Below are 24,370 nucleotides of genomic sequence, written 5' to 3' on the forward strand. Positions count from 1 at the left end.
TGTTGTGCTTCCTACACCATGCCTGGATCTGGATTGCTCTGATGTGGACCCAGGTAAGCTAAGGGAACTGTGTGGAAGCTGCTGGATGTCGAGTGTCAACATGATGTTTTTTGTCTGCTGCCCATCTAGGTGGGAAGCAGCTGGTGTGTTCAGTCCAATTTTCTCTTCCCCAGCTGAGGGGGAAGGCAGAACCAGATGTCAGGACAGAGGGGGAGATGAAGGAAGAAGCTGCTCTCTAGTCAGCTTAAATTTATTTAACCCCCTTTATAATTTCCCTTCCCCAACCATCTGGTCGCACTGAAATAGTGGGGAGGAACAATACCAAGTACTCAGGGAAAAAGTGAAAAAAAGTAAAATCCGAAGTTTTTCTAAGGAAAAACTGAAATGAAGCAATTAGGAAGGGCATGGAGCCCACGAGAGGAGGATTAGAGTGTAAGATATAGGAACTCTAAGGCTTTATTGACCTGAAATCACTCTTGTGTTTGAGAGAAAATAAACTTATGAAACTTACAAAATCAAAAAGCTTCCACAGTTTTGCATAAACAAAAGTACATTCATGGGAGCCACAAATTCACAGAAGTCTTAATGCCCTACTAATTTTGCAGTCTTCAATAACAACTCTCTTAGGTCTGCAATGAAAAAAGTATTAGATGCCACACACAGTTTGCTTCATTAAAATATGCATTCATTTGTAATGTATATTTCTTGAAGTTGGGTGGGTTGCTTTGAAATTTTGCCTTACTATGAATGAGTTATTCACAATGCATTTTAAATAGAAGGAACTGTAGTTCTTCCAGAACTGAAGGTGTAATTTTCTTTTTTAAAAAAACCTGAATCCGTTTGACATCTATACCTGTGTAATTCGATTCAAGGCATGATAAACAAGCCCTGTTCAAACCTGAAAAAGTTGGCCCTACCTCAATCCACAAAGGAGGGAAGTGCCTGTGTATTCTCAAGGTTTTACCCTCTCAGAGTAGTACCTTTCTTCTGAGCTCCTGTGAAAGGCAGAGGTGACCCAAAATCTCGATGTCCAGTGGTGCAGTAGCCAAAAAATAGACTTGTTGCTTTTCAGCATACATCAATAATTTCCAAAATTCTATATTCCTCTGTGGGCTCCTCCATCTCTTGCAGGTGTATAGAAAGATAGTTCCGCTAATCCCAATCATCCAGATTCTATTCCATCAGCCAAAATCAAATTTGAATCATGTGTAATACAGTTTGTCACCCTCCCCTTCAGTTTTTCTTAGCAGTCTTGCAAACATACTAGAAAAAACTAGCATTTGATAGAAAAATTGTCTATGAAATAGTCTCACATGGTGGGTCACCATAGATCATAATTCCATATGCGCTGCCATTTCTGTGGAAGAGAAGTGGAGAGGGGGAATATGTATGAAAGTTACATAACCATGACTTTAGAACCACTTTTTAAAAAGCAGTTAATATACTGATTTTCCAAAGGTCAAAATAACTGAGGGACTGACTACCATTTCTTCTAGTGCAGACGTCTCACCTTTGGCACAATAAAACCTGCATGGTCAGTTATCACAGGTTGAAGTTTAAATGGCTCACTATAGTATATTTTCTGCATTTATGCCTTAAAATGGTCCAAACTGAGCTTTTGTGTCTTAGGAAATGGGCAGACAACTCCATCAGCAGGCACACCTGACCTCAGTTTACAGGTAACAGCTGCATCTTAAAAGCAGTGTGAGGGAAACCAATTACCTTCTCGACTTTGTGGTTTAGTTTCATTTGTCTCAAAAAGCGTTCCTGATTCTTTTTCTTCGTGGAAACGCCTAAAAAGCTGCTTAATTTCTTGATCGTAGTCCTGCCACTCAGGGACGATTCTCATTGCCGCCTGCAGCTTTGGCTCTTTGGTCATTGGGTTATTGCACTGCAACACAACACATAAGTCATTGCCAATAAATCTGTGGGTCTGAGATCCCTGAATATAGTTTCATACATATGCATTGCTATGCCAGGTTGCATATGGTCCACAATTGTGAAGCACTCACTGCCTGAAGGCAACAACTTTACTAAGAGGTCACAATTGATGCTTTTGGTCCCCAGGCCAGTCTTTGGAGATTAAATTACCTCCTGGGAATGCAAAATCTGAACACAACACCCCCCTTATTTAACTGATGAAGTTTTTTCTTTGAAAAAGTATGAAAGCAGGAAAGCTAGAGAAAGTATCCTTATGCTGTGATAAAATTATAGAATTTAAACACATTGAAATCTTACTGAAATGTGGCACGTGCCCCTTCCTGCTTTTTTTGTGTACAAAGGAGTCTTACCAGATCAATGGTTTTTGCTCTTTTCTTCGAAGCATCATCGCACCACGTTTCACACCAAAGCCACTCTTGCGGGAGTGATTTAATGGGCACCTGATGGATCATGTTGTTTGGCAAGTCCTGTTGGAAGGAAAACAAAATTGCAGTTCTTTTAACCCAGTAATCATATGAAAACTAAGAATAGTGCGGGTACAAGGAATCCTGGAAAAGCAAGCACGAACACAAACCAACAGCCCTCCAAACTTTAACAGCAAAAACCATGACCAAAAAAAATTATACGCTGGAACAGAAATCTAGCTGAGATCACCCCATGTGGTTTTCAGACCATAAAATATTCATGAAGAAGAGACAAGAATGATGGATTACAGTTATAACAACATGAAGACATTGGACAGAATGAGAATTTGTAAGCCCTCAGTATCTAGCTGTTTTTCTTTTTCAAGCCTGGCAACTATCAAACCATAAATTATTGGCTTTTAAAAGCAAAGAGCTCTAGTTCCATCTAAGTGACCACGTTTCCTCCTGTCCCACAAGTGATACACTTGGTTGTCACACCGGTCCTAGAGCCCACATGCCTTCAGTTTATGGTTATTGAGTTCCACTTGGCCATTCACCTGCCACTAGTGCTTTATGTGTCCTATTTTGCCTCCATACCAATCTCAATATATGTCCTCCCGCCATCAAGCACCCATCTTAATTACTGTATTTTTTGCTCTATAAGACTCACTTTTTCCCTCCTAAAAAGTAAGGGGAAATCTGTGTGCGTCTTATGGAGCGAATGCAGGCTGCGCAGATATCCCAGAAGCCACTGCGCAGTGATCCCTCTTGCTGTTCTGGCTTCTGAGATTCAGAATTTTCTTTTTCTTGTTTTCCTCCTCCAAAAACTAGGTGCGTCTTGTGGTCTGGTGCGTCTTATAGAGCGAAGAACACGGTACCTATGTGCTGACCCTGCAGCTTTCCAAAAGATAGAATTCTGCAGATGCTTTAAAAATTAAGTTGTTTAAAATTATTTTAAAAAACACAAAACTGTAATGAAAGCATAACAAGTACCTGATCAAGGTTGGAGAGACTGTTGGGATCCTGGCTCAGGCCTTGATATTGTCCTCTAAGCCGATCCCCAGCAGCTATCTTCCGGAACTTCTTCAAATCCACAACATAGAGAGCACTAAGAACAAAGAGAGCAACTGTTTCACTGACTGCTACCTTAGGAGGTAAAATGCAAAATGCACAGATAAGATTCTCAAAATAAATATATCACAAGCAGGCAAATTGGATGAATGTTCTAAAAAACAGAATGCATCACATTAATCTATTTGCATTTGTTCCTGTCAAAGGTAAACCCATATGTCTTATGATAAATTAACCTATGACAATGAAGATTTTGTGTCTATAAAAGGAAAGCATACAAGAAATAGACAACTATTGTCTAAAATGTCAAATGGACACTCTTCATTTTGTGATGGAACTTCCAATACAAGAGGCACAAATCCTACACACAAACACATGTTTTCAACACCATTTCACCATCACTAGACAGCAGCAGTTGGATGATGCAGCGCTTTCAAGTAGTACTATAAAAAAAGCAGAAGCAAACAGCAGCACAGTATCAGGAACAACAAACTTCTATCACCTGATGTGGTATTTTCTTCCTGCCAAGTGACTTGCCCAGTATCCTGACTTCCAGAATCTGTATCCATCCATCTCTCTGCGACTTTCACAGAATGGTGTGTAACCGTAAGGGGCCCCGTCCAAGTTGAAATCTCTTAGCTCCTTGAGGTCTGTACGCACAATCTAAAGAAAAGTCATTCATACCCCACTTTCAATTTCAGTTCTGTTGAGAATGTGGGACTACAACCTCCAAAAGTTATGAGAGTTATTAACTAAAGGCCCATCAAGATTGACAGGTGAGATACACATGACAGTCCTGGCTTCTCAACTTCACTCTCATCTCCACTACCAAGGCCACTGCCATAGATGGGAACAACTCCAGACCCGCTTTACCAAATCAGGATCTGCCCTCTGTTTCTCTGACTGAACATGACCCAAGATGGCAATGAACTCTTCCTTCCCTCCTCCTGGGAACTGTACAGCCTCCTTCCACCATCCTAACATGGGCTCTGGGTGGAGAGAAAGAGCAATCAGCCACAAGCAGGTGTTAGTAGAGATATGGGATAGGCCTAACATCTGCTGAAGGCACAAGACTTGCTGTGTTTTGCCTCCCAGAGCGTTTATTCCCTGGTTGCTAATTTCTCCATTTTACTGCACTTTTCTGAGAGTACCCTCTTGCACGTGCCAGCAAAGATGTATGGCACTGACCTGGTAATTTTTGAAGCTTGAAGACCACTTACCTGGTCAGCATCTACAAACAGGAATTTATCAACAGCAAGGGGGAACAGCACATCCAGAAAAAGAATTTTGTAACCCCAGATGATGCGCTGCTTCTCTGTTTGCTGGTGAAGCCATCGTGGCCATTTGTACTGGACTAGTTCATACTGGAAATTGTATTTTTCAGCCATATATGGGATGAATTCCTGGAACAAAATAATGCTTTGTGGTACCAACAGTTTCTGATACAAAATGATATTTAAAGTACAGTCATACCTCGGGTTACAGACGCTTCAGGTTGCGTTTTTTGGGGGGGTTGCGGACCGCCAAAACCCGGAAGTCCTGGAATGGGTTACTTCCAGGTTTCGGCAATCGTGCTTTGTGCATAAGTGCCGCATTGCAACCTGCGCATGCGCAGACGAGCCGCTGCAGGTTGCGAACATGCATCCCGAACAGATCACGTTCACAACCCAAGCGTCCACTGTACTTTATGCTTATAGCAACACAAAAACAAAACCCAATAAAAACCTTAAAGGAACCAGATATTTATTCCTCCCTGGGCTGCTTTGGGAGGAAGAGCAGGATATAAACATGACAACAAGCATCTATTGTCTCTTGTATATTTTAAATGCTTTCTAAGTTGGCTCGGGTCTTGTTTTTGAGAAAATAACTTAAGAAATTTAATAAATAAAATTACTACCACTAATCTCTCAATGATAAAGGTGCATGTGCAAGTAGCTGAAGATACACAGAAACAGACATAGTAGAGGGAGAGGGGCTGGGAAGCTTCGGGCTTCCAACAAAGAAAATATAAAGCAAGTTCTTACAACAAACCTTAAACGTAGGTGACAAATAGTTCTTCAGGAACCAGAACTTCACTGGAGTTTGTGTGTGTTTCAGCACAGATAGCATCATTATCCTGTTAAGGCAATAGACAGGCAAAGGTGATTTAAAAATAAATAAATAAATCTAGAACTAACCCAAATTAGCAGCGTACAGTGTCCTGCTCTCACATCTTGCTCCTTCAGGCAATTTGTATTCATGAAATTACTGATGGCACCACGAGAAGATCAATATTATATGACCCTTGCTATATCAGCATGCTTTGACCAATTGTATCTTAATAATACATACCATAAGGCAAGTTATGTTTTTTTTTTTTGGTGCTGCATTATGGCTATATTCATACGGGGGGGGGGGAACCCACAAGGTTTTTACATATATGGTATTATATTCCAGGTACACAGAACCATAGAGCTGGAAGAGACCCGAAGGGTCATCTACTCCAACCCCCTGCAATGCAGAAATGTAGCCTATAAAGGTTATATACAGAGTCTCTCAAACTGTGGTTTACAAGTAGTAGTAATATGCTTTCCAATTTGAGTCATGCACTACTGATTCTAGACTAACCGGAGAAATCTCTCATATAGATGCCCTGATGCCACAGAAAATATGTTGATCACATCATCCTTTTCCTGCTTCACCTCTTCTTTCTTCTGTCCACCCGTGAAGCCCCTTAAAAAGGAGGGGGGAAAGAGCAATGTTTATACTGCAACGTCATATAAGACAGCCAGGTTTACACTTCCACTCTATATTCTCCACCTAACCAACACTTGTTGGGACTGTAGCAGGCATTGCCTATCTGCCTGGGGTGCTTCATATTATCATAACCTCAAGATGGAAAACCTAAAGACAGAAAATCCAGCCTCTTTTGAATGTGAAACATTCCATTCAAAAACAAATGCACTGATTTCATAGAACTTTCCAATGGAAGCTCCTGCCACCAAACGTTAATCACACTCGCTGGAAAAAACAATGAACAATTCTGCAGACAGCATTACAACTCTTCTCAAATTTATTCACATTTGATTTAGTGGCAAAGCAATACCTACTCCTATGAAAGGATGGCATCAAGTCATTCTTAATCAAAAAATTAAAAAGTACTCTAAATTTAGTGATGTGGTATTTAATTATAACGAGACACATCAGGATTATATGTATTCTGTAGCAGCTACAAGGATCAAGGAATCTTTCAGGTTAGCAAACTTGAAAGGCAGTGAATGAAGACAGCCATGCTCACCATTTAAGAGATTCCCAAAATCCAGATTCGTTTTCGTTTGTTCCATCACTTAGCAAATCTTCATTCAGCATATCCAATTTCTTCTGAACCTGTGAAGAAAGAACAGTGAATTAGCTTAAGCTTCTTACTAAAAGCTTCTTTTGAAACACCATCTGGCTTGATACATTTTGTGTTTCCCCCCCAATTAGAATTGTGCCACACTACCAAGTAAATTGTAGACAATGACACCTTGAGGGGCAGGGAGGAATGCTTGGCTAAGAAATCTCAAAGTGAAATTCCAGCTAGCTCTTTGGCTTGAAGGAAAGGTGAAACATTCAATTCGAGTAAACTGCATCTCCTACAATATCACTTCCAGATTACCTCACATGGTGAGAAATACTAGAAGAAAAGGTGGGTGCACTTCCTCTTTAATATATGTCAGGGGTGGGGAACCTGTGACCTCCAGGACTGCAGAGCCTTTCATCCCTGATCAGCTCGGGCTGAAGGGAGCTGGAAGCCATCACCTGGAGGGCCACAGTCTCCCCATCCTTGATGTAGACAAGTAAACTCAGAAATGCAGGTTTGGCAACTATATTCAAACACAAAAGGTTATTAAATATATTCTAGGACCTGCAGTGTGTAGTTCTGTACATATAGGCCACCCTTCCATTTGCATCTTTCCCTACCCCCTCCTGTTCATGGGGTGTGTGAAAGGTTGGTTTCCAATGACCCCTTCTCCACATCAGCATCCCATTCTGTGAGTTGGCAGAGCATTTGTAGGGCAGGTGCTCCTACCTAACAGACAAATAAGGAGCCAAATGGAGCTTCCTTTTGCTCTTCTAATAAGCTGGGAAGTATAAATTCTAGGAAGAGGTGTTGCATTATGGATGATTATTCAGATGTTGTCCCATCTCCTAACTTACCTGAAACTTTAAAGGATTGCATTTCTCTGTTTTGTCCAGAAAGCCCTCTATAGGAGGGCAAACATTGTCATTTTTTTTAATAAATATGCGGTGAGTGAGTGTGTGCATTTAAACAAATGTTGCTGTAATTACTACTTTTATTGTGTCTTTTTCAAACTCACCTTCACTTTAATAATTTTGCTCTTGAAGTTGTTGATAACAACAACAACATCACTGGCATCTGGTGGAGAATCTGTACCATCGTGGCTAAAATTGATCAGAATAATTAAATTAGCTCAATAATCACTGTAGGAGGAGTGCTGCTTTGTTACTAGTTCTGCTAATTCTTTCCTACTTTTCATCATGGGCCTATATTAAACAATGCTTTTCCTTCATAGTACGCCTCCCAAGTATTTCAGAAAGAAACATAAAGTAAAAACATAAACACATTTCATGCAATTCCTAATTTGTTAACTTAGGGAGGTGAAGAGAACCCATGTGTATTGCCAAGTAAGAGAGGAAAAAACCCTGCTCAACACAACCAATGCCATGCTGAAAGACCATACTAGCCCAAATGGATTTTAACCAAAAACATACAAACCCAAGAGTAATGCTTTTTGCCACCTCACCTGTAAATTCTGTAGATATCATCAGACCTTCCCTTTCTAAGTCTCAGAAACCAGGAACCAGGATTGGCTTTCAGCTGGAAGTAGCCCTGTGAAGGGGAAAGAGAAAAGACAAATACCCGTGATAGATAACTTGTACTGAGCATCACATCAAGATGAGAGAGAATAAAATGCTTCCCTTAATTAGCAGTGGTTGCACAGCAAACAAGCTTTCAAGAATATGATGGCCAACCCACAATCAGAAAAGATGCTCTGTTAACTCTGAGTTCAAATTAGACCTTAGGAATTAGGCACTTCCAACACCAGAAAATTTAGGCTTGCCTCTTTCCCATATTAAAAGCATAAGTCACTTGAGTGGCCAATTGGAGCACTCAGATCTGTTTCAACAGGTTTTCCACTTTAATTCAGCAAGGAAGATAGTCACTTACTAAATTGGCCATAACAATGGTGTCGACAACCACGGGGTTTGTTGATGTTCCCAGTGTGAACTGGAGCCCTCGCGGGGGCTGCCCTGTTGTGATATCGTAGCAGTGCCCTTCCAAAAGGAGGTGCTCTAACTCATACTCGGCTGCCACAACACTCTCCACCTGGGAAAAAGAAAACACATTTTTAAGCAGTCAAAAAACATAACAAGGTAAAAGCTGAGGCTGGGGGCAGATAAAGTCCAAGAGCACCTGGAGACCCCCAGGGCCCCCACCCCTGTCTTAAAAGTAATACAACAGAGGCAAAATGGCTTATTAATACGAACTCCCATACGCATGGTGGGGAAGCCTCATGCAAGAAAATGATCTGCACTGATTTCAACTGAGCACAACTGGCTTCAGTTGCTTGTGGTTCTTGCTGCTATCAGGCAAGGCACAGTGGTCTGCCCTGAAACAAACAAGCAAACAACATTTGGCAAAGGAAGGAGTGTGTTTGTGCAGTTTGCTCTCCAAATTTAGCCGTACCAGTTAATCAGAGCAGTTTTAACCTGTAATTAAGGCTAAAGTTGATTAAATGGTTTTGTTTGCAACCCAGCCAGATGCATGGGGTATTAATATTTTTATTTATTATAATTACTAGTAGTAGTATTATAAATTCTGAAATGAACCCTCCTCTTCAGATTGGGACACACACATTGACTGGACTTACCTCCGCTAAATAAATGTTGTCAAGATCATATGGTGTCCTTACAGACTCCACCATCCAGCTCTCAGGCGTGTTTAGATTCAAAGTAAACAAGGGGGACTGGGGCATATCCAAGAATTTGGCTACTGGGCCAGGAACGAAGAGTTTCTCTGCACTGAAAGTTATTTCTGGCTCCAAAACATAGCGATAAAAACTATAATTTAAAAATGACAAGTATCAGAATGTTTTAATCTCAAATCCTGCAGGTGTCACAGTCAATTGTCTTTATGTTATGCCTTTCAAATCTGTAACCTTGATAGCCTTACACGGCTTTGAAAAAGCATACTGTCGGAACCCCACAAACAAACAACCTTCTAGGTTCTGGTGCTTGAAGATGTGCCTCAGCTTTTCCTTTTCCTAACAAAACTCAAGCCAAGCATTTTTAAAAACTATGCTCCTCTCATATTACTCATTCCTTTCTTTGCCTTTCTGTGCTTCTACTAAAAACAAAACAGTGACTGGGGCATAAAATAGGGAATTGAATTCCTATTTTAGCAACACCACCAAAACATCAGAAAGTAGAAGACCGAAATGAGTCAGAAATTTCACTCTCTTTCAGCAGTCTCCTTAAATGCCATCCTGAAGATTGACATTCCATTATGCACAAAAAAAACTGCAACATGAAAAGAAAAGTCCCAACCCCCATTGCATGAACCTTTATTACACCAGATTAATTTTCGTAATTTCTGCAAATCCACTACAAAGCTGACAGAACATAGGATGGCTTTTATCACTGTAATGAAGCCTAATATCACAAAACAAGATTTACGTGGAGGCAATATTCCTTCCAATATGGAAATCACACATCAATTGAAGTGGAGGCTAATGCAGCTCTCTTGAAGCTCACACAGCCCTGCCCACACAGTTTGAATCTACAGTTTTCTAACAGTAGCATCAAGAGGCAAACTTGCAGTATTTTTTAATAAGCAGTGTAGTTTTGCTTCCCACTTAATTACATTTTATAAATTTAGCCATTCCTCACCTTTTCAAAGGCATGTCAGAGAGTTTGGACTGGCAATTCATAAAAACTCTGAGGTTCATGTTTATTAGTTTGTTCAATACCTTAAAACAAAACAAGGGACATAGAAAGTTAAATTCACAGCTAATTGTGTACATTTCTTGCAATGCCCTACCTATCCTATATCTGCAAATTTGTCTCTTTCTACTGGCTAGCTAAAGCTGAAATGCTCAGGTAACTTTCTGTGGAGCAGCTACACTAAGGTTATTTAGAAACAATTTGGGATGAAAGAGAAAGGTTAGAAGGATCAATTTTTAAAAGGAAGAGATTAGAGGGGAGAAACAGAAAATCTTCTTACATGATGAGTTGAGGTTCCCATTAAACAGGTTATATTTTATTTAAATAACCACCTTAAATGTTTTAGTCTTCTCCATATTGATAATAATTACTTTCCAATGTAAAACAACTTAAGTTCCACATTTTAAACTTTACACAAAAGGCAATGTGTTTTCAAGAATGATGAAAACAACCTTATATATCAAGATAAGGAAAGGTAATGTTTGGTATATTATGGAACATTCTTCAGCTACTGGTTATACTGCAAACTAATAATATATTCACACCATTAGTAGAGGAGCAAGTCTTTGTGCATCTCTGGTAGCAGGGTCTACAACAGCCACAACGTCAAAATACGTCTCTCCTTCCTTTGGTCTTAATTTAATTGCGCTAAAGAAAAAGAAAAAAATACAAACTGACATATGCATGTTATGTTTTAGCCCATGAGAGAAATATAAACAAAGCCTACCCCCAGTCCCACATAATATATATTCATCAATGCCTTCTATAAACAGAGATTGAATTGTCAATGCATAGGAAGAAGCAATCAATTTCCTATTTAGTCTTACATCCCAAATGATGTATTAGCATTCTCTAATTCTAGCAAATAAAAAAACCCCAAGTTAATGTGAAGCTTTTTGAAGATTATAGAGAAAGCGAATTTACATAACCCATATACATAAAAGTAGAATATCTATATCCATATATTTACCTGTATCGGTCCTCAAAGAAATGGTATTCAATTCTTGCCTCTCCTTTTGGCTGAGCAGACAGAAGAGCATCCACCTTCATTACAAGATCACTTGCACTACAGAGAAAAATTCCATCTGCTCAAATATTTGCTTTCCATGCTAAAATGGCCTAATCAAGTGATATTTTTAATATGGAAGCTAAAAATACACTAGATGCTTTAGCAAAAGATAAAATAGTAACTAGTTTGGATCCAGCAGTGTCATGCACAAATAGAACGAACCTGCCTTTGTACTTGCACAAGAGTAGCCTATTTCTGTGAATATAACCCCCCCAACCCACACACACCCTACAATGCTGCAAACCCCACCTGAAGGTTTCCCAGTCTTCATGTACGGCTTGGGAGGGGAAAGGCAGAAAGGCCTTGTTCTGCAAGAGGAAGTCTATCCTCAGTTCATAGAATCCAGCCCATTATGAGAACTTACTTGGAACCTAAAAACTGGTATTTTGTACTAGTACAAAAATAAAAGACTCTCCCTCATCTACTCTGTTCCTACTTATAGAAACCAAATGAAGAAATTGGATCCCCAATTTTCACACTGTTTGTCATTGGCTCATTTTTACTTACAGATCTTCCTCCACTCCTAGCTCCTGAACGTGAGATTTTATTTTCTGACCAGAAGTCTTTAAAATAATATTCTCCAGCAAGTGAAAGTCATCCTGGTTAAAAAGCTCACCATCTTCCAATGGCCCAATGATCTAAAGATAAAATGGAAAATTAGCTTGCATTAGAGCAGTAAGACAGTCAAGGAAAGTGAAGAAAACTGTGGCGGGACCATAATTACTCACCCCCTGTGATGCACACAGTAATCCAACTCATATTACTGTTCAGAATTTAACCAGTCAAATATTCACTACTTTGAAAGTTCACATTGTCCATCGTTGCACTAGCAACTGTGTCAATTGCTTCCTACCATATGAACCTTCCCAATCAGGTCAACATCTGAGGTCTTGCTTTCACTTCATGAAAGTGAAGTGTTCACACAAGACAGGGCCATTTTGGTGCTGCCTCAAAGGCTCTGTAATGCGCTCCTGCGAGAAGTATATTTGTGCTTTTCTACTACTACTACTACTACTACTACTACTACTACTACTACTGCTACTGCTACTGCTACTGCTACTATTATTAAATTTATTACACACCCTTCACCAGCAGGTCTGGGATGGGTTACAATAATTTAAAATTCAGTATTAAAAAGGCTTAAAACAAATTATAGTCACAGGGATAGAATGGATGCTGAAAACACAGATCTCCAGTGTTGAAGGCCAAAGAGATGAGCATTTGCTGAAAGCTGTACAGCAAGGGTGACAAGACACACCACTGTGGGGAGGGAATTCTACAACTTAGGGCTGTCACAGAGAACGGCCTCTCCCAGGCCATCTTTGTCTTACTCCCTGCCAAATGTCTGAGGGGGTAGAGGTACCAAGAGAGTCCACAGGAAATGAGGTGGTTTCTCAAACATTTGGGGCCTAAGTCATTTAAGGTTTTAAACACTAGCATGAGCACCTTAAATTGGGCCCAGAAACTAACTGACAGCCAGTGCAGCTGTTTTAAAACAGCAGTTACATGAGTTCTAAAAGCAACCTCGTCCAGTAATTTGGTTGCTTTATTGTGAACCTGCCTGTTGATATTTCCAAATAGTCTTCAAGGATAGTAGCCCCACAAAAACTGCATTCCAATCCGAACTGGAAGTTACTAGAGCATAGAGTACCATGGCCAAGTCATCTCTGTCAAGAGTGGCCATAGCCGGCAAATGGTCGCAGCTGGAAGTAGGCACTCCTAGCCCTCAAGACCACCAGGGTCTCAAGTGTCCATGTTGGATCCAGGAATATCCCCAAGTTATGAACCTGCTCCTTCCAGGGAAAGGCAACCCTATCCAGAACTTGGAACGCATGACACTTCTGTCTTTTCAGAATTTCAAAACCTACTGGAAATGTTGACTTTTCAGAGGGTTTGTGGGCCCAGATCATGCATTGTTATTTATTGTCTGGTTGGTTGTTGTTTTTTGCAAAAGTTGTTTTTTTTTAAGTACAGATATTGTCAGAAGCCCTGGGGGCTTTGTTAGACTGAAAAGTATTATATAAATATGGCAAGGAAGCAAATTTTCAAAAAATTCACGCAAACTCGTATGAGCAAAACCATTTCACTGCCAATCAGTTAAGAAAAACCGAATTCCAAAACCAATGGATTAATTAGATCCATTAGTATGCATTCCCAGAGGACTGCTGTGGGAAAGTGTTTCATTCTGAGAAGCTGAATGCTACTGTTAATTATTCAAGGTGGATTTCACACACATACAAAAGGGTTTGGGGCTTATTAGGATAAACAGGTGTAAACAATAAAATTCCAGGCTTCAAGATACATTACTCAAATATATGGAAAACTCTGTTCATTTCCCAAAGTATGAAATCATATACTTCTATGTAATATAACATTCAACCTTTTGGGGACCTTCCATTACAGGACTTAAAAAAATATATGGGGAGTAGCTCAATGAAAGTAAAGTGAACCCAGCTATTAATGCCACCCTAAACAAAGACCTATCATGTACTGGTAATTTTCAGCTCCAACTAATTTTCAAACACATGTCAGATCAAAAGACTGGCTCCCATTATTTTTATTGACTAATATGCAAAGTTAAAATTCTCAACTCCCTCAAGTGTGGAGAATTAGGCAGGCTAAGCATGTTGAAACAGTTTCCTGGAAGTGAAACAGCTCTCTTTGCGGGGGGGGGGGGGAATCCAGCTTACCCTGCCATTGCTGATCACTGCCCTCTGCCCTTTTTTCAGTTTAAGAACATCCCTGGAGTACATGGTATGTGAAAGAACAAAATCCACTTTAGGAGAGTCAAAGGCTTCCTTGAAAATATCAATATCCATACCCTGAAAGAAAAGAGACCCTGAGTAAAAGTAAGTTCAGAGACAAGACAGGAAAGCTGTAAATTAAAAAAAGAAATGGGTACTGCTGCTCCATTTTACTAGTGTACAACCTCACAGCAAAAGCCAGCTTATACTTACTCCAACAGCAAATTCCGTAATATCAGCTCCAGCCTCCAGCATCTTTGCATTCTCTTCCTTGGCTAATTTTGTGATGAAGTTCTTGGCATTGTTAGATGTTTGCGTCTGTAAGGCTGCCCATATAGCCCTAGCAATGATTGTGTTGTTGCTGGTTGGGTCTTCACTGGGGTTGCTGATCACGCCAATCCGGACATGGTTACTGGATTTCTGCATAAAAACCAAATGTGCATTAGAACACAGTTTGTACAAGCACCGAAGGCCAGTGTTTAAATGTAGAGGAAAGCTGATTGTGCCTGCTTCCTGCTTGTGCTGGGTAGAAACAAACCATCATCCCTGGGCTTAGCACTATAGTTGACCGAGGGTTTGTGCAAACAAAGCACGATAAACAAAAGTTTGTTCTCAGTTTATCTATTTTTCTTTGCTACGAGAAAACAAAGTAAACCCTGGCTGAAACATAATGCTAAGCCAAGGATTATGGCTTGCTCCTCTCCAGTACTCAGATCTTAGGGTGCAGCAAGGCATGATGGTATGAAAGAACAATTGGTTGCTCTTCCTTTAAACACAGAGAGCCTAGCGATTAGTCATACCTGTCCCTCAAAGGCACAAAAAACAATCAGGTGGTGTAGCTCAGTTCCCCAAGTATACTGACAATACTGCTTCCCTTCCTTCCCTTCTTCAACAAAGGCCGCTACATACCTGGTGTTTGATAGCATCATACAAAAGCTGCCTTCCAGATGGCTTGTCAAAGTCTCCCACAATCCAGAAAGTCACTGGTCTAACAAATGAATCATCTGTAAAAGGAACAACAACGCATTCAAGAAAGAAAATTGAAGCTGATAATATCATAATGCGCATTTCCATTTCAACCTGGGCACATGCAGTGTTTCGAAAAGTCATTCAGGCAAGATACAAAAAGATCCCAATGGTATTAGTATTTATCAAGGGTAACAGCATGTGTATATATCTCTGTTAAAATTAAGTTTATCTTTTAAGGTACACAAAATAAGGCACATGCATAATTCTGTTTATTATCTGGGGTTTATTTAGCTATTCATTTAAGATTTTTATTCTTTTTATCAAAGAATATTTAAGCAACTTAAGTTTTCCTGTTAGCAAATAAACAAAACTTTTTAATGTGGACTCAAATTATATTTCTGGAAATATTTTAAAACATGCATCTATTTTTCATTCCCTACAGATTCTAAGGTCAATAACTAAGGGCTCTGAGCATGATTTAATGTATTTAAATTAGTAATGCAAAAAAGGAAAGAAATGCACTCAAGCTCATTACCATAAATTTCCTTGGAGGACATGCCTGACAGAAGTAAAACAGGAAAGAGTGGGAAAAGATATAATTAGTTTACAGAATAGACCTTGCAAGTACCCAACAGCCACGGCAGGGTATGCATGACCCTTGTAAACAGTGACTAATGTCAGAGGCAACTATGAATTAATTCATTTCCAGCAATAGGAAACCACAACATCTCTAGTATTTCTCTAATTTTCAGAAGTCATGCACCCCTTCCAAATGAAATGGATCTGTCATGCCTTGTCCTCTTCACACTGAAGCCTAGTTGATACGCCTGACAAGATCCTATATGACACATGATTTTCCAAATACCTCCAGTTTTCAAAGACAGCTCTAGTCTTTAGCTGTATGTTCACAAGGAGTGAATCATGATGGCAGGTGTTAATTATCAATAACAGGGCTTATTGAGAAGGCAGTTGGGCCACAACTGGCCCCTGGGCCTTAGGTTGCCTACCCCTGCTCTAGAAGGTAAGATTGCTTGCGCAGGGGCAGTTTCATGGGGATGGTTTGACTATACACGTTTTTGCATATACGCTCTATAACCCCTGTGCAAGATGCATACTGTATACTGAAGATACTGAAGTCAAAATCTCTACCACATTTCTCACACTGATTTTATGTAGTTATCAAAAAGCATGGGTGACAGAATAGAACCCTATCCCATCCCAAAGGGTAACTCCCATAAGCGTTCCCCAGCACTGCCCTCTGAGAACTACCCAACAGGCTAAGTGGGACTGTAAAAGTTGTGTGTCCTGCATTTCCAATCCCACCAGGAGGATAGCATGGTTGATATTAAGTCATTGAGGGGTACTGGAAAATGAACAGGCGCACAGTGCCCCATGCTACCTTGCAACAAAGATGATCCACTAGTGTGACAAGAACATTTTCTGTAACAAACCAAGGCCTGAAGTCAGGTTGTCTCATTTAATCGAACCTAGAGCTAGCTGCCCACTACTATCTGCTCTTATCACCATACCTAGACAATACACATTAAACTTGCCCATAATTGCCAGGATCTAAACTTTAGACTCTAAAGGTTCCAGGGAGGCTTTAGCTGTTGCCTAACTGTGGTTGTGTAAGGGGACCCAAAACCACATTTTCACCACAGGAGGAGATTAGAACCTGCCAAGTAGGACAAGGTTCTAGATTGCAGCTTGCTGGTCAGACTATTCCAAGGTTTTCACCTAGATAGTTGGAGCTCAATATCCGAAACAATTCAAAAAACCACTGTAAGATGAGGCCAAGGGCACCTCTAGTAATGAGTCTTAATGAGCGGGTTCCTTAATGATGGATAAAATGTTTAGTTTACCCCTTTTTTAAGTTGTTGGTGTTAAAAACCTAGACAGGCAAGAAGACTTGGTCAATCATTGATAAATCTACCAAAACAAAATCCCCAAACTAAGCTTTTGTAGAATGTCTCAAGTGCCCTTCCTTAGCTGTTATATTCAAAGTGACTTATAGAAGAGAACTAAATAAAACCACACACACACACACTCACTACAAAACAAACACATTAGATACTCCTACATCAAAAGCCAGAGAGGATCAAGAATGTTTTCATGTGCTGTTCAAAATCAAACAGGGAGCATGTTCTATATTTGTGGTACATCACTAGAATGAAGCAAGGAAGTCTGTTTCTTCAGAAGAATTGCTGAAGCCCACAGACACAATCCAACACAGAATTTGACATATTTATGCTTCCTCTAATTCTTCATCTCTTACTTGCAACTTCACCAGGGTTATGGACAACAAGGAGAATTTTTTCAGGATTTATATTAACCAGGTTGTTGAGATTGGCTTCAATCACAGTCAATAGCAATCTCTGGTTCGCATTATCTGTAGCTAAAGTTGGTGCCAACATAGGCCTTAGCAGAGAGACAGAAGAGAGGGGCTAAGGATGGGAGCATGTGACTCCCCCCTCTCTCCCAGACTCATTACCTAAGCTGTGCATGGTTTGCAAAGGCATAATAAATCAGAATAAAGCCTTGATTTGACAATTTTATATGAAAATCCAAGCCAAAAAAAAGCCCATAATGGCTATAAAAGCCCAAAGTAATAACTTACACATAAATGCAGAATTGCAATAGCACTATATTTCATCCCATTTTTCTCCTAAGCTTATTTGCTCCTTTGGCATATATTCAGTCAACTTGTAGTCTTTTATTGTTAAGCAATAAATAAGAAATGTGGTAACGAAGTGAAGAATTAGTGATTTTAGGGTAGGTGGGTGTGTTTTAAAATGTCTTAGCAACAGCTGCAATACTATTCTAAGCCCAATACAATTCTAAGCCCAACTACCATTGGCTGCTATTGGGCTATTTTCAAAAGCAATTAACACTTCCATTTTCTATAAAGAAACATATTGCTCATATATCCATATACATTAATAAACTAAGTGAAATTAAATGGTGAAGTTCCAAGCTAACATTTCCCAATAAACAAGACTAGCATTTGACTACTGTTGGGTCTACACAGCAAATGCAAGAGAAAAGGCGACTCTGAAAGTCTTTGCAACCTGGTGCACTCCAGATGTTTTAGATCAGGCATGGCCAAACTTGGCCCTCCAGATGTTTTGGGACTATAGTTCCCACTGGTCCTGTTAGCTAGGGATGATGGGAGTTGTAGTCCCAAAACATCTGGAGGGCCAAGTTTAGCCATGCCTATTTTAAATGATAAATTCCATTAGCCCCAGCCAGCACAGAAGGCTGCTCTGCAAGGTGGTAGAAAATATGCTCTGTGAGTAATAAACAAGCATATCTGGGAGCAGGCTGAGCAAGTACCTCTCGCCCTGCTTCAAGTACAGACCAAGTCTAGCAGAGGAAATCAATTAAGACAACAGAAAATATGATGCTGCCTGGAAGCTAGACAGGCCAAAGAAATGCCATGCAAATACTTTTTAACATTATGAACCAATCTGTACTGTTTTCTTCTACAGTACCTGGTTCTTCAGATTATGGCAAAGCCATAATGACATGCTAAATCTATGGAGCCTTTATGAACAACCGAAGAACTTGATCAGATAAAACTGGGTATACATTTAAGGATCAAACTGGAGGGCAAAGTGAGATTACAACTGGCACAAAGAAGGAGCGGTAACATGGCATCATTAGAAACATTTTAAAAATGCCTTGCTATGATTCACAATGCAAAAGGAACCCTGGCTAATGAAGTAGCAGAATAAACATTCATGTGCAGACTACAAAAGGGAAAGAGACAGGACTCCCATAATTGTACCTTTCTTGGTCATGTAGGTCATGCTGTTGGCTATAGCAGCTGTCTTGTGCTTGGAATCCATGAATGTAAATCTAGCATAATCATCCACAAAGAAATTATCTGCAAGAAAAACATTAACTCATCAACAATCACCACTTTAAATCAAATTCTATTAATTTTATTTTAAAAAGAAAATTACCCTCTTTGGTAGCAAATTCCCAATAAAATGTTCCTACAGGGCATGTTCCTAAATAATTCATCGTAGAATTTGGACAAGGACAGAGATGAGCAAAGGCCAAGAATGATAAAGCATAGGCAAGAACAGCTGCAAAGTCAAGGAACAGGGGCTAGGAGTGAGAAAGGGCAGAAAACCACCCAATAAAAGTACGGAGCCCTTGTATTTCTCCAATACAAAATGCCTGAAAACTTTCAAACTCTCAAACAACATTTACCAGTATACCTGAAGGAGCATCTCCACCCCCATCATTCTGCCTGGACACTGAGATCCAGCACCAAGGGCCTTCTGGCAGTTCCCTCACCGCGAGAAGCCAAGTTACAGGGAACCAGGCAGAGGGCCTTCTTAGTAGCGGCACCTGCCCTGTGGAACACCCTCCCATCAGATGTCAAAGAGATAAACAACTATCTGACATTTAGAAGACATCTGAAGGCAGCCAAGTTCAGGGAGGTTTTTAAATGACTGATGTTTTAGTGTGTTTTTAATCTTTGTTGGAAGCTGCCCAGAGTGGCTAGGGAAACCCAGCCAAATGTGTGGGGTATAAATAAATAAATAATTTGTTTGTTTGTTTATTATTATTTAAATAGAATGCTTGAATACAGTGTTGTCTGCAGGAGGCTTCAGCTAGTGAATTCCTTCATCTCCCCTCCTACTCTGCCACATCCATGAGGAGGAGACTGGAAACATTTATTTGCTTCTAAGATTAGAATAATTGTATTTTTTATTTGTCTTGACCAACCACAGTCTAAACTAACTGCAGTTTGTCCAAGTTTGGACAAAACAACAAACTGCACACTTAGTTTAACATGGAAGTGGGTATTTCTGAACAGCTTGTGGCCATGCCAGAAATGGGGGGGGAGTACAAACTAGTGTCCAAATCAGATCTTATTGTCCACTAACAAGTTATTGTTGTTGTTATTAAAATTTTGTATGGATTCAACAGCAAGTGTGCCTTACTAGTTGCGGTTAAATCTAGGTACTCTCTGTCAGACATCAAGATCCGTGAGTTGATTCTTGGCACAACATTAGGCTGGTTCATGATATATTCAACCACATCTTGATCATTTGATAATTCACCCTGAAAAAGAAAGAAAAAATCAGATCTAATACCCTCAAACAAACAAAAAGCATGTTTTGGAACTGGTCTGAAAATCAGAATAATATTGAGAAGTCAAATCATTTTTTAAATTTTTAGTTTTATTCCTTCTTCTCTCAGAACCTCCCCTTCAAAGAGGTCATTTAAAGACACAGTAGCATCTCAATATTTTGCAAGATGTTAAATTGCTTCTTATGTGCAACCCTTTGGATTTTTACAATTCTTGGAACAGCAGAACTGTGACATAGTAGGTTCCTCTGTGGCAATGAGGGGCTGCCATATGGGAAAGGTAAACCTACAGCCTGCTTAGAAGCAGAAAACTAGCTGCACAGCTCTTTGAATCTTAGCCATCATCTTAAGTCTGAAATCCCAGACTACAAGCAACATGGCTTACCAAATACACAGCCCTCTGGAAAAAGCTGGTGGTTTCTAGTATTTTATGCATTGTCACAGTTTCTAGTTCATCGGGATCTAGTTGTTCCTTTTGAAAGGGCATTCCGTTGAAAAGCACAATAGGTAAGGGCCCCACACCTGTCTGTTCGTAGTAGCCACGTCCTTCCTGAAATGTACAAAAGATACAAATAAGATTTTTTTTCTTTCTGCCTCTACTGACTTTATCTATTGCAACATAGTCCATATTTCCAAAACAACCTATGTGAAAGCAGGTTATGGGGGGGTAAATACTGCTGTAACTGGCCCAGAAAATCCTGTTGGCACCTCTGATCACTCCAGTGAATAGTTTGGCAGAAATTTTATTCCACAAAAAGAGTTATGGGGTTTGAAATCGGATAAGCCAGACACATGAACGCCTTACCTTCCTATTGTGATCATAAGCAGAATCAACTCCTAAGATGCTGTTCACTTCTACATAAGGATACTGCTTCTCAAGAACACTAACCACATGCTCCACCTTGAGTTTTTCTCCTGTATTTACTTTGTTGTATATCTGTCAAGAAAACATTGACACATGCACAGTTAAAAACATTACCTCTTCTCCTTACACTTCAGAGGATCATCAATAAATCAGCTGCTCTCTCAATTTCGCTTTGCCTGCCCTTATGTATCAAACTCCCTCCAGGAAGACCTCAGCAGTGCCTCTTCTCTCTTTCTACTAACCCAATTTCAAAACCCACATTATCCATGAAGTGTTTGGCTTAGTCTTTTTGTTCCATCATCCCCAGGCCTAAGGTAAACAAAAGTGACAAAAGTAGCAGCCTCATTTTTTGCTCATGTGCAGTGTTTTATAGAGCAACTACAGCCCAACACTTGGTGTAGGCTAGACCTGCAAAGCTGATGTCTGCAGGAAAATAATTATACATATCATACAGTACAGACAGATAGATGGCTGTATGCATGCATGCATTACACACTGCTTTGGTCATCTATTTTACAAGTTCTTACAGTGAAAAGTTTCTCATGAGTTCTCCCAATATCTTTATTTTCCGAAGATGTTTAAGTGCCCAGCAGAATGTCATGAGGGGAAGTAAATTACTGATGGTGGCATGGATGAGCCTCTAAAAAAGGCCGATCACCATTATGAACCAACTTTGTTAAGAGCGAGTTGAAGGCTAAAATCAAACTGCAGGGACAACAGGAAAGGGAAGACAGCACATGGCACACAATGTAGGGCAGGAAGGATGGAGGAATCCACTCTTACCCACTCCCCCCCCAAACACATACAAGCCTTGGCCAAGAGACAAGTATGACTGTGACAACAAGCTCTCAATTGCACAGGTACATCAGCAATAAGGTAGAGGGACCAGGGTGGAGACAGGAGTAAGGGAAGGGGAGCATTAAAAGCCTCATTGTGGTGCCTAGGATGATTTATATTCTGCCCCCCTATCTTCCAATCCCATGCTGCCATCACTATAGTTACAGGATAAGGAGAAGATGTGAAAATGCACAACAGTGTACCAGATCGTTCCTCACCTTACCTTTCTATTACATTTACATCAGGAATGCACAAGAGGGAGCACATGTAACTTCGATTTTACAGCTTAACTTGGAGAACAGTGCAGTGGGAGAAAAGTGGCTTTGGCAAGAAAAGTTATCCTTCCAGGAAAGAGATGGTCAAGAACTCACAACAGAACCTGCCCTCATATCACTGACAGCAAGTACATTACCACTTTCATAATCATTAACCCAAATATTCTGAAAAGGCAAACTGCTGCAACAAGAAGTGTCTCTTCTTGTTGCAACAGCCTCAAGGCTGACATAAACAAATACAGCTGCATTAATTCTCTCCAAAACACTCACAGATATAACCGTCTGGAAGGCAAAATTATTATCAACTTCTTGCGCAACGTAATTGTAGGCTCGAAGGAGGGCGACCCCAGCATCTTGTAAACCATCAACATCTTCAGAGTCATTAACCACAAAAACCAGTCCAATCCTATTAACAAAACAAAAGAAAACAGACTAAAATCCAAATCAGATATTCAAAAGCACAGCATCTGCAGTGGAAATGTTTAGGTTTGTGAACACGAGTGACAGTGACCACCACTAAATACTACCAATCCTTTATCAGTGGTTGAAGGGATGTAGGAATGAGCTGTCGGATTGTGCTCTTTCCCCTGCAACCCCTTCCTTTCTTGATGCACAACTAACCAAGGTTAATGCTAACCAGGGTTCAATCCTAACCAGACAATGGAACTAACACCAGGCTCTGGTTTCAAATCCCGAGTTAGGAGCCAGACCTGGTTAGCATTAACAATGGCTGACATTGGTGCAGACATGGACTGAGCCATGAATCTGGCTGGTGTGGAGAAGTCATCCATGAGGAGGAGGAGGCATTGTGGTACACAGCCATATAATGTTACATCTGCATCATTCCTCCATGTCTGTGGTATTTCACATGTGTGCAAAACTCACATCATAGGCATAAGCATGTGCCCCATATCAGATTTCCCACAGCCACTTGGTACAAACCAGGACCTCCAGATACCTCCCATATGTGATCAGACCCAAAAGGCTCCTCTCTCATACAGTTAGGAATAAGAGGTAGTGGAGATGCACAGTTGCTCAAGAAAAACTCCCATCATGCCAAATATGTACTTTTCATAGGTTTGGAAAGGTGATCGGCTGTGGACATTACTCAGCTTCAAAAATAAAATTGTAAGTTCCACACCCATAGAAACTGCAGCATTACCTCAATGGTATGTGGTTACTAAGGAACATTTCAGCCACGCTAAGCAACTCTGCCGAGCTCTCATGGGACGGGTCTACGATGAGTACCTGAAAGTCATAGCAAAGTAAGGATTCAGGTGCCATTACATCACTTCAGAAGGATGAGAACCATGCTTCACAATTTTAATTTTAAATATGTTTTAGATCTCTCTATGGATTCTTATTTGTATGGGTTTTTTTTATATTGGAACAGATATACTAAGCTAAATATATAGGATTGTCTTAATTTTAGTGGAAAACTTACCATAGAAATTAATTAAAACATTGCATACAAATAAAATCTTAAGTTGCCCAACTCTTGAAATCTTAGAGTGAAGTTCATAGACCAAACCACTTACAAAATTATGGAAGTTTTTCCTTATTTGTCTGATTACACCAGGGAAAGTAGGGCGCAGCAGCTCCTGGACACTGGAAGGCCAAGAATTGTATCTGCTGTCAACTTCAAGATTATTGATCCACTAAAAAGAAAAGAAAGTCAAACAAAATAAATTAAAAATACTTGTTGCTTGGACGATTAGAACTTATTTCAATTTAGGGCCACTATTTAGCGATTCAATTGCAGTGGAAGTAACTGAACTGTATGGATTTGTATGTTGAACTAAAATAAGGTTCAAGACTTGCCTCAAAGAATTTACACAAGTGTACCAGGATATGTAACATACTGTGAATGATTTTTTTTACTGATCGATGGAAATCTCACCCCACATACTCACTGAAATAGCAGGACTTCTGATATCTACAGCATAGTCAGAGTCCGATGGCTGGATGTTCAGCTTTAACACATTGTGCATGGAAAGGCCAACAATTCCCAAACTATGCAGCCCTTCCATAACACGAGCTTCGTTCCTCAGGACATCAAACAAACTAGAAAGAGCACAGATCAGATAAAACTTTAGAATGCC

The 24,370-nt window shown here is 40.0% G+C and overlaps 1 protein-coding gene across 3 annotated transcripts in view; it reads right to left on the reverse strand.

Annotated features, from left to right (window-relative positions):
* Positions 1 to 440: 440 nt before the first annotated feature.
* Positions 441 to 24,370, reverse strand: part of UGGT1 (UDP-glucose glycoprotein glucosyltransferase 1) — a 39,027-nt gene continuing 15,097 nt past the window's right edge. For 2 of the 3 annotated variants that reach the window (XM_053389600.1, XM_053389601.1), the window contains exons 13-41: positions 24,182 to 24,332; positions 23,807 to 23,926; positions 23,431 to 23,516; positions 22,539 to 22,674; positions 21,097 to 21,228; positions 20,677 to 20,841; positions 20,144 to 20,264; positions 18,973 to 19,071; positions 15,721 to 15,744; positions 15,126 to 15,220; positions 14,430 to 14,636; positions 14,163 to 14,294; positions 11,980 to 12,110; positions 11,374 to 11,469; positions 10,949 to 11,051; positions 10,350 to 10,429; positions 9,332 to 9,521; positions 8,629 to 8,787; positions 8,204 to 8,289; positions 7,757 to 7,841; positions 6,694 to 6,782; positions 6,024 to 6,128; positions 5,448 to 5,532; positions 4,637 to 4,819; positions 3,919 to 4,079; positions 3,339 to 3,453; positions 2,292 to 2,408; positions 1,723 to 1,891; positions 441 to 1,357 (exon numbers count right to left, since the gene is read on the reverse strand). In XM_053389600.1, the coding sequence (XP_053245575.1) occupies positions 1,332 to 1,357; positions 1,723 to 1,891; positions 2,292 to 2,408; positions 3,339 to 3,453; positions 3,919 to 4,079; positions 4,637 to 4,819; positions 5,448 to 5,532; positions 6,024 to 6,128; positions 6,694 to 6,782; positions 7,757 to 7,841; positions 8,204 to 8,289; positions 8,629 to 8,787; positions 9,332 to 9,521; positions 10,350 to 10,429; positions 10,949 to 11,051; positions 11,374 to 11,469; positions 11,980 to 12,110; positions 14,163 to 14,294; positions 14,430 to 14,636; positions 15,126 to 15,220; positions 15,721 to 15,744; positions 18,973 to 19,071; positions 20,144 to 20,264; positions 20,677 to 20,841; positions 21,097 to 21,228; positions 22,539 to 22,674; positions 23,431 to 23,516; positions 23,807 to 23,926; positions 24,182 to 24,332 (3,448 nt within the window). In that variant the 3' untranslated portion in view covers positions 441 to 1,331. The remainder of the gene's footprint in view (positions 1,358 to 1,722; positions 1,892 to 2,291; positions 2,409 to 3,338; positions 3,454 to 3,918; positions 4,080 to 4,636; positions 4,820 to 5,447; positions 5,533 to 6,023; positions 6,129 to 6,693; positions 6,783 to 7,756; positions 7,842 to 8,203; positions 8,290 to 8,628; positions 8,788 to 9,331; positions 9,522 to 10,349; positions 10,430 to 10,948; positions 11,052 to 11,373; positions 11,470 to 11,979; positions 12,111 to 14,162; positions 14,295 to 14,429; positions 14,637 to 15,125; positions 15,221 to 15,720; positions 15,745 to 18,972; positions 19,072 to 20,143; positions 20,265 to 20,676; positions 20,842 to 21,096; positions 21,229 to 22,538; positions 22,675 to 23,430; positions 23,517 to 23,806; positions 23,927 to 24,181; positions 24,333 to 24,370) is intronic. The other variant, XM_053389602.1, reaches the window with a different exon arrangement.

The sequence above is a fragment of the Podarcis raffonei genome, chromosome 5, assembly GCF_027172205.1.
Source record: "Podarcis raffonei isolate rPodRaf1 chromosome 5, rPodRaf1.pri, whole genome shotgun sequence".
Classification (NCBI taxonomy): domain Eukaryota; kingdom Metazoa; phylum Chordata; class Lepidosauria; order Squamata; family Lacertidae; genus Podarcis; species Podarcis raffonei.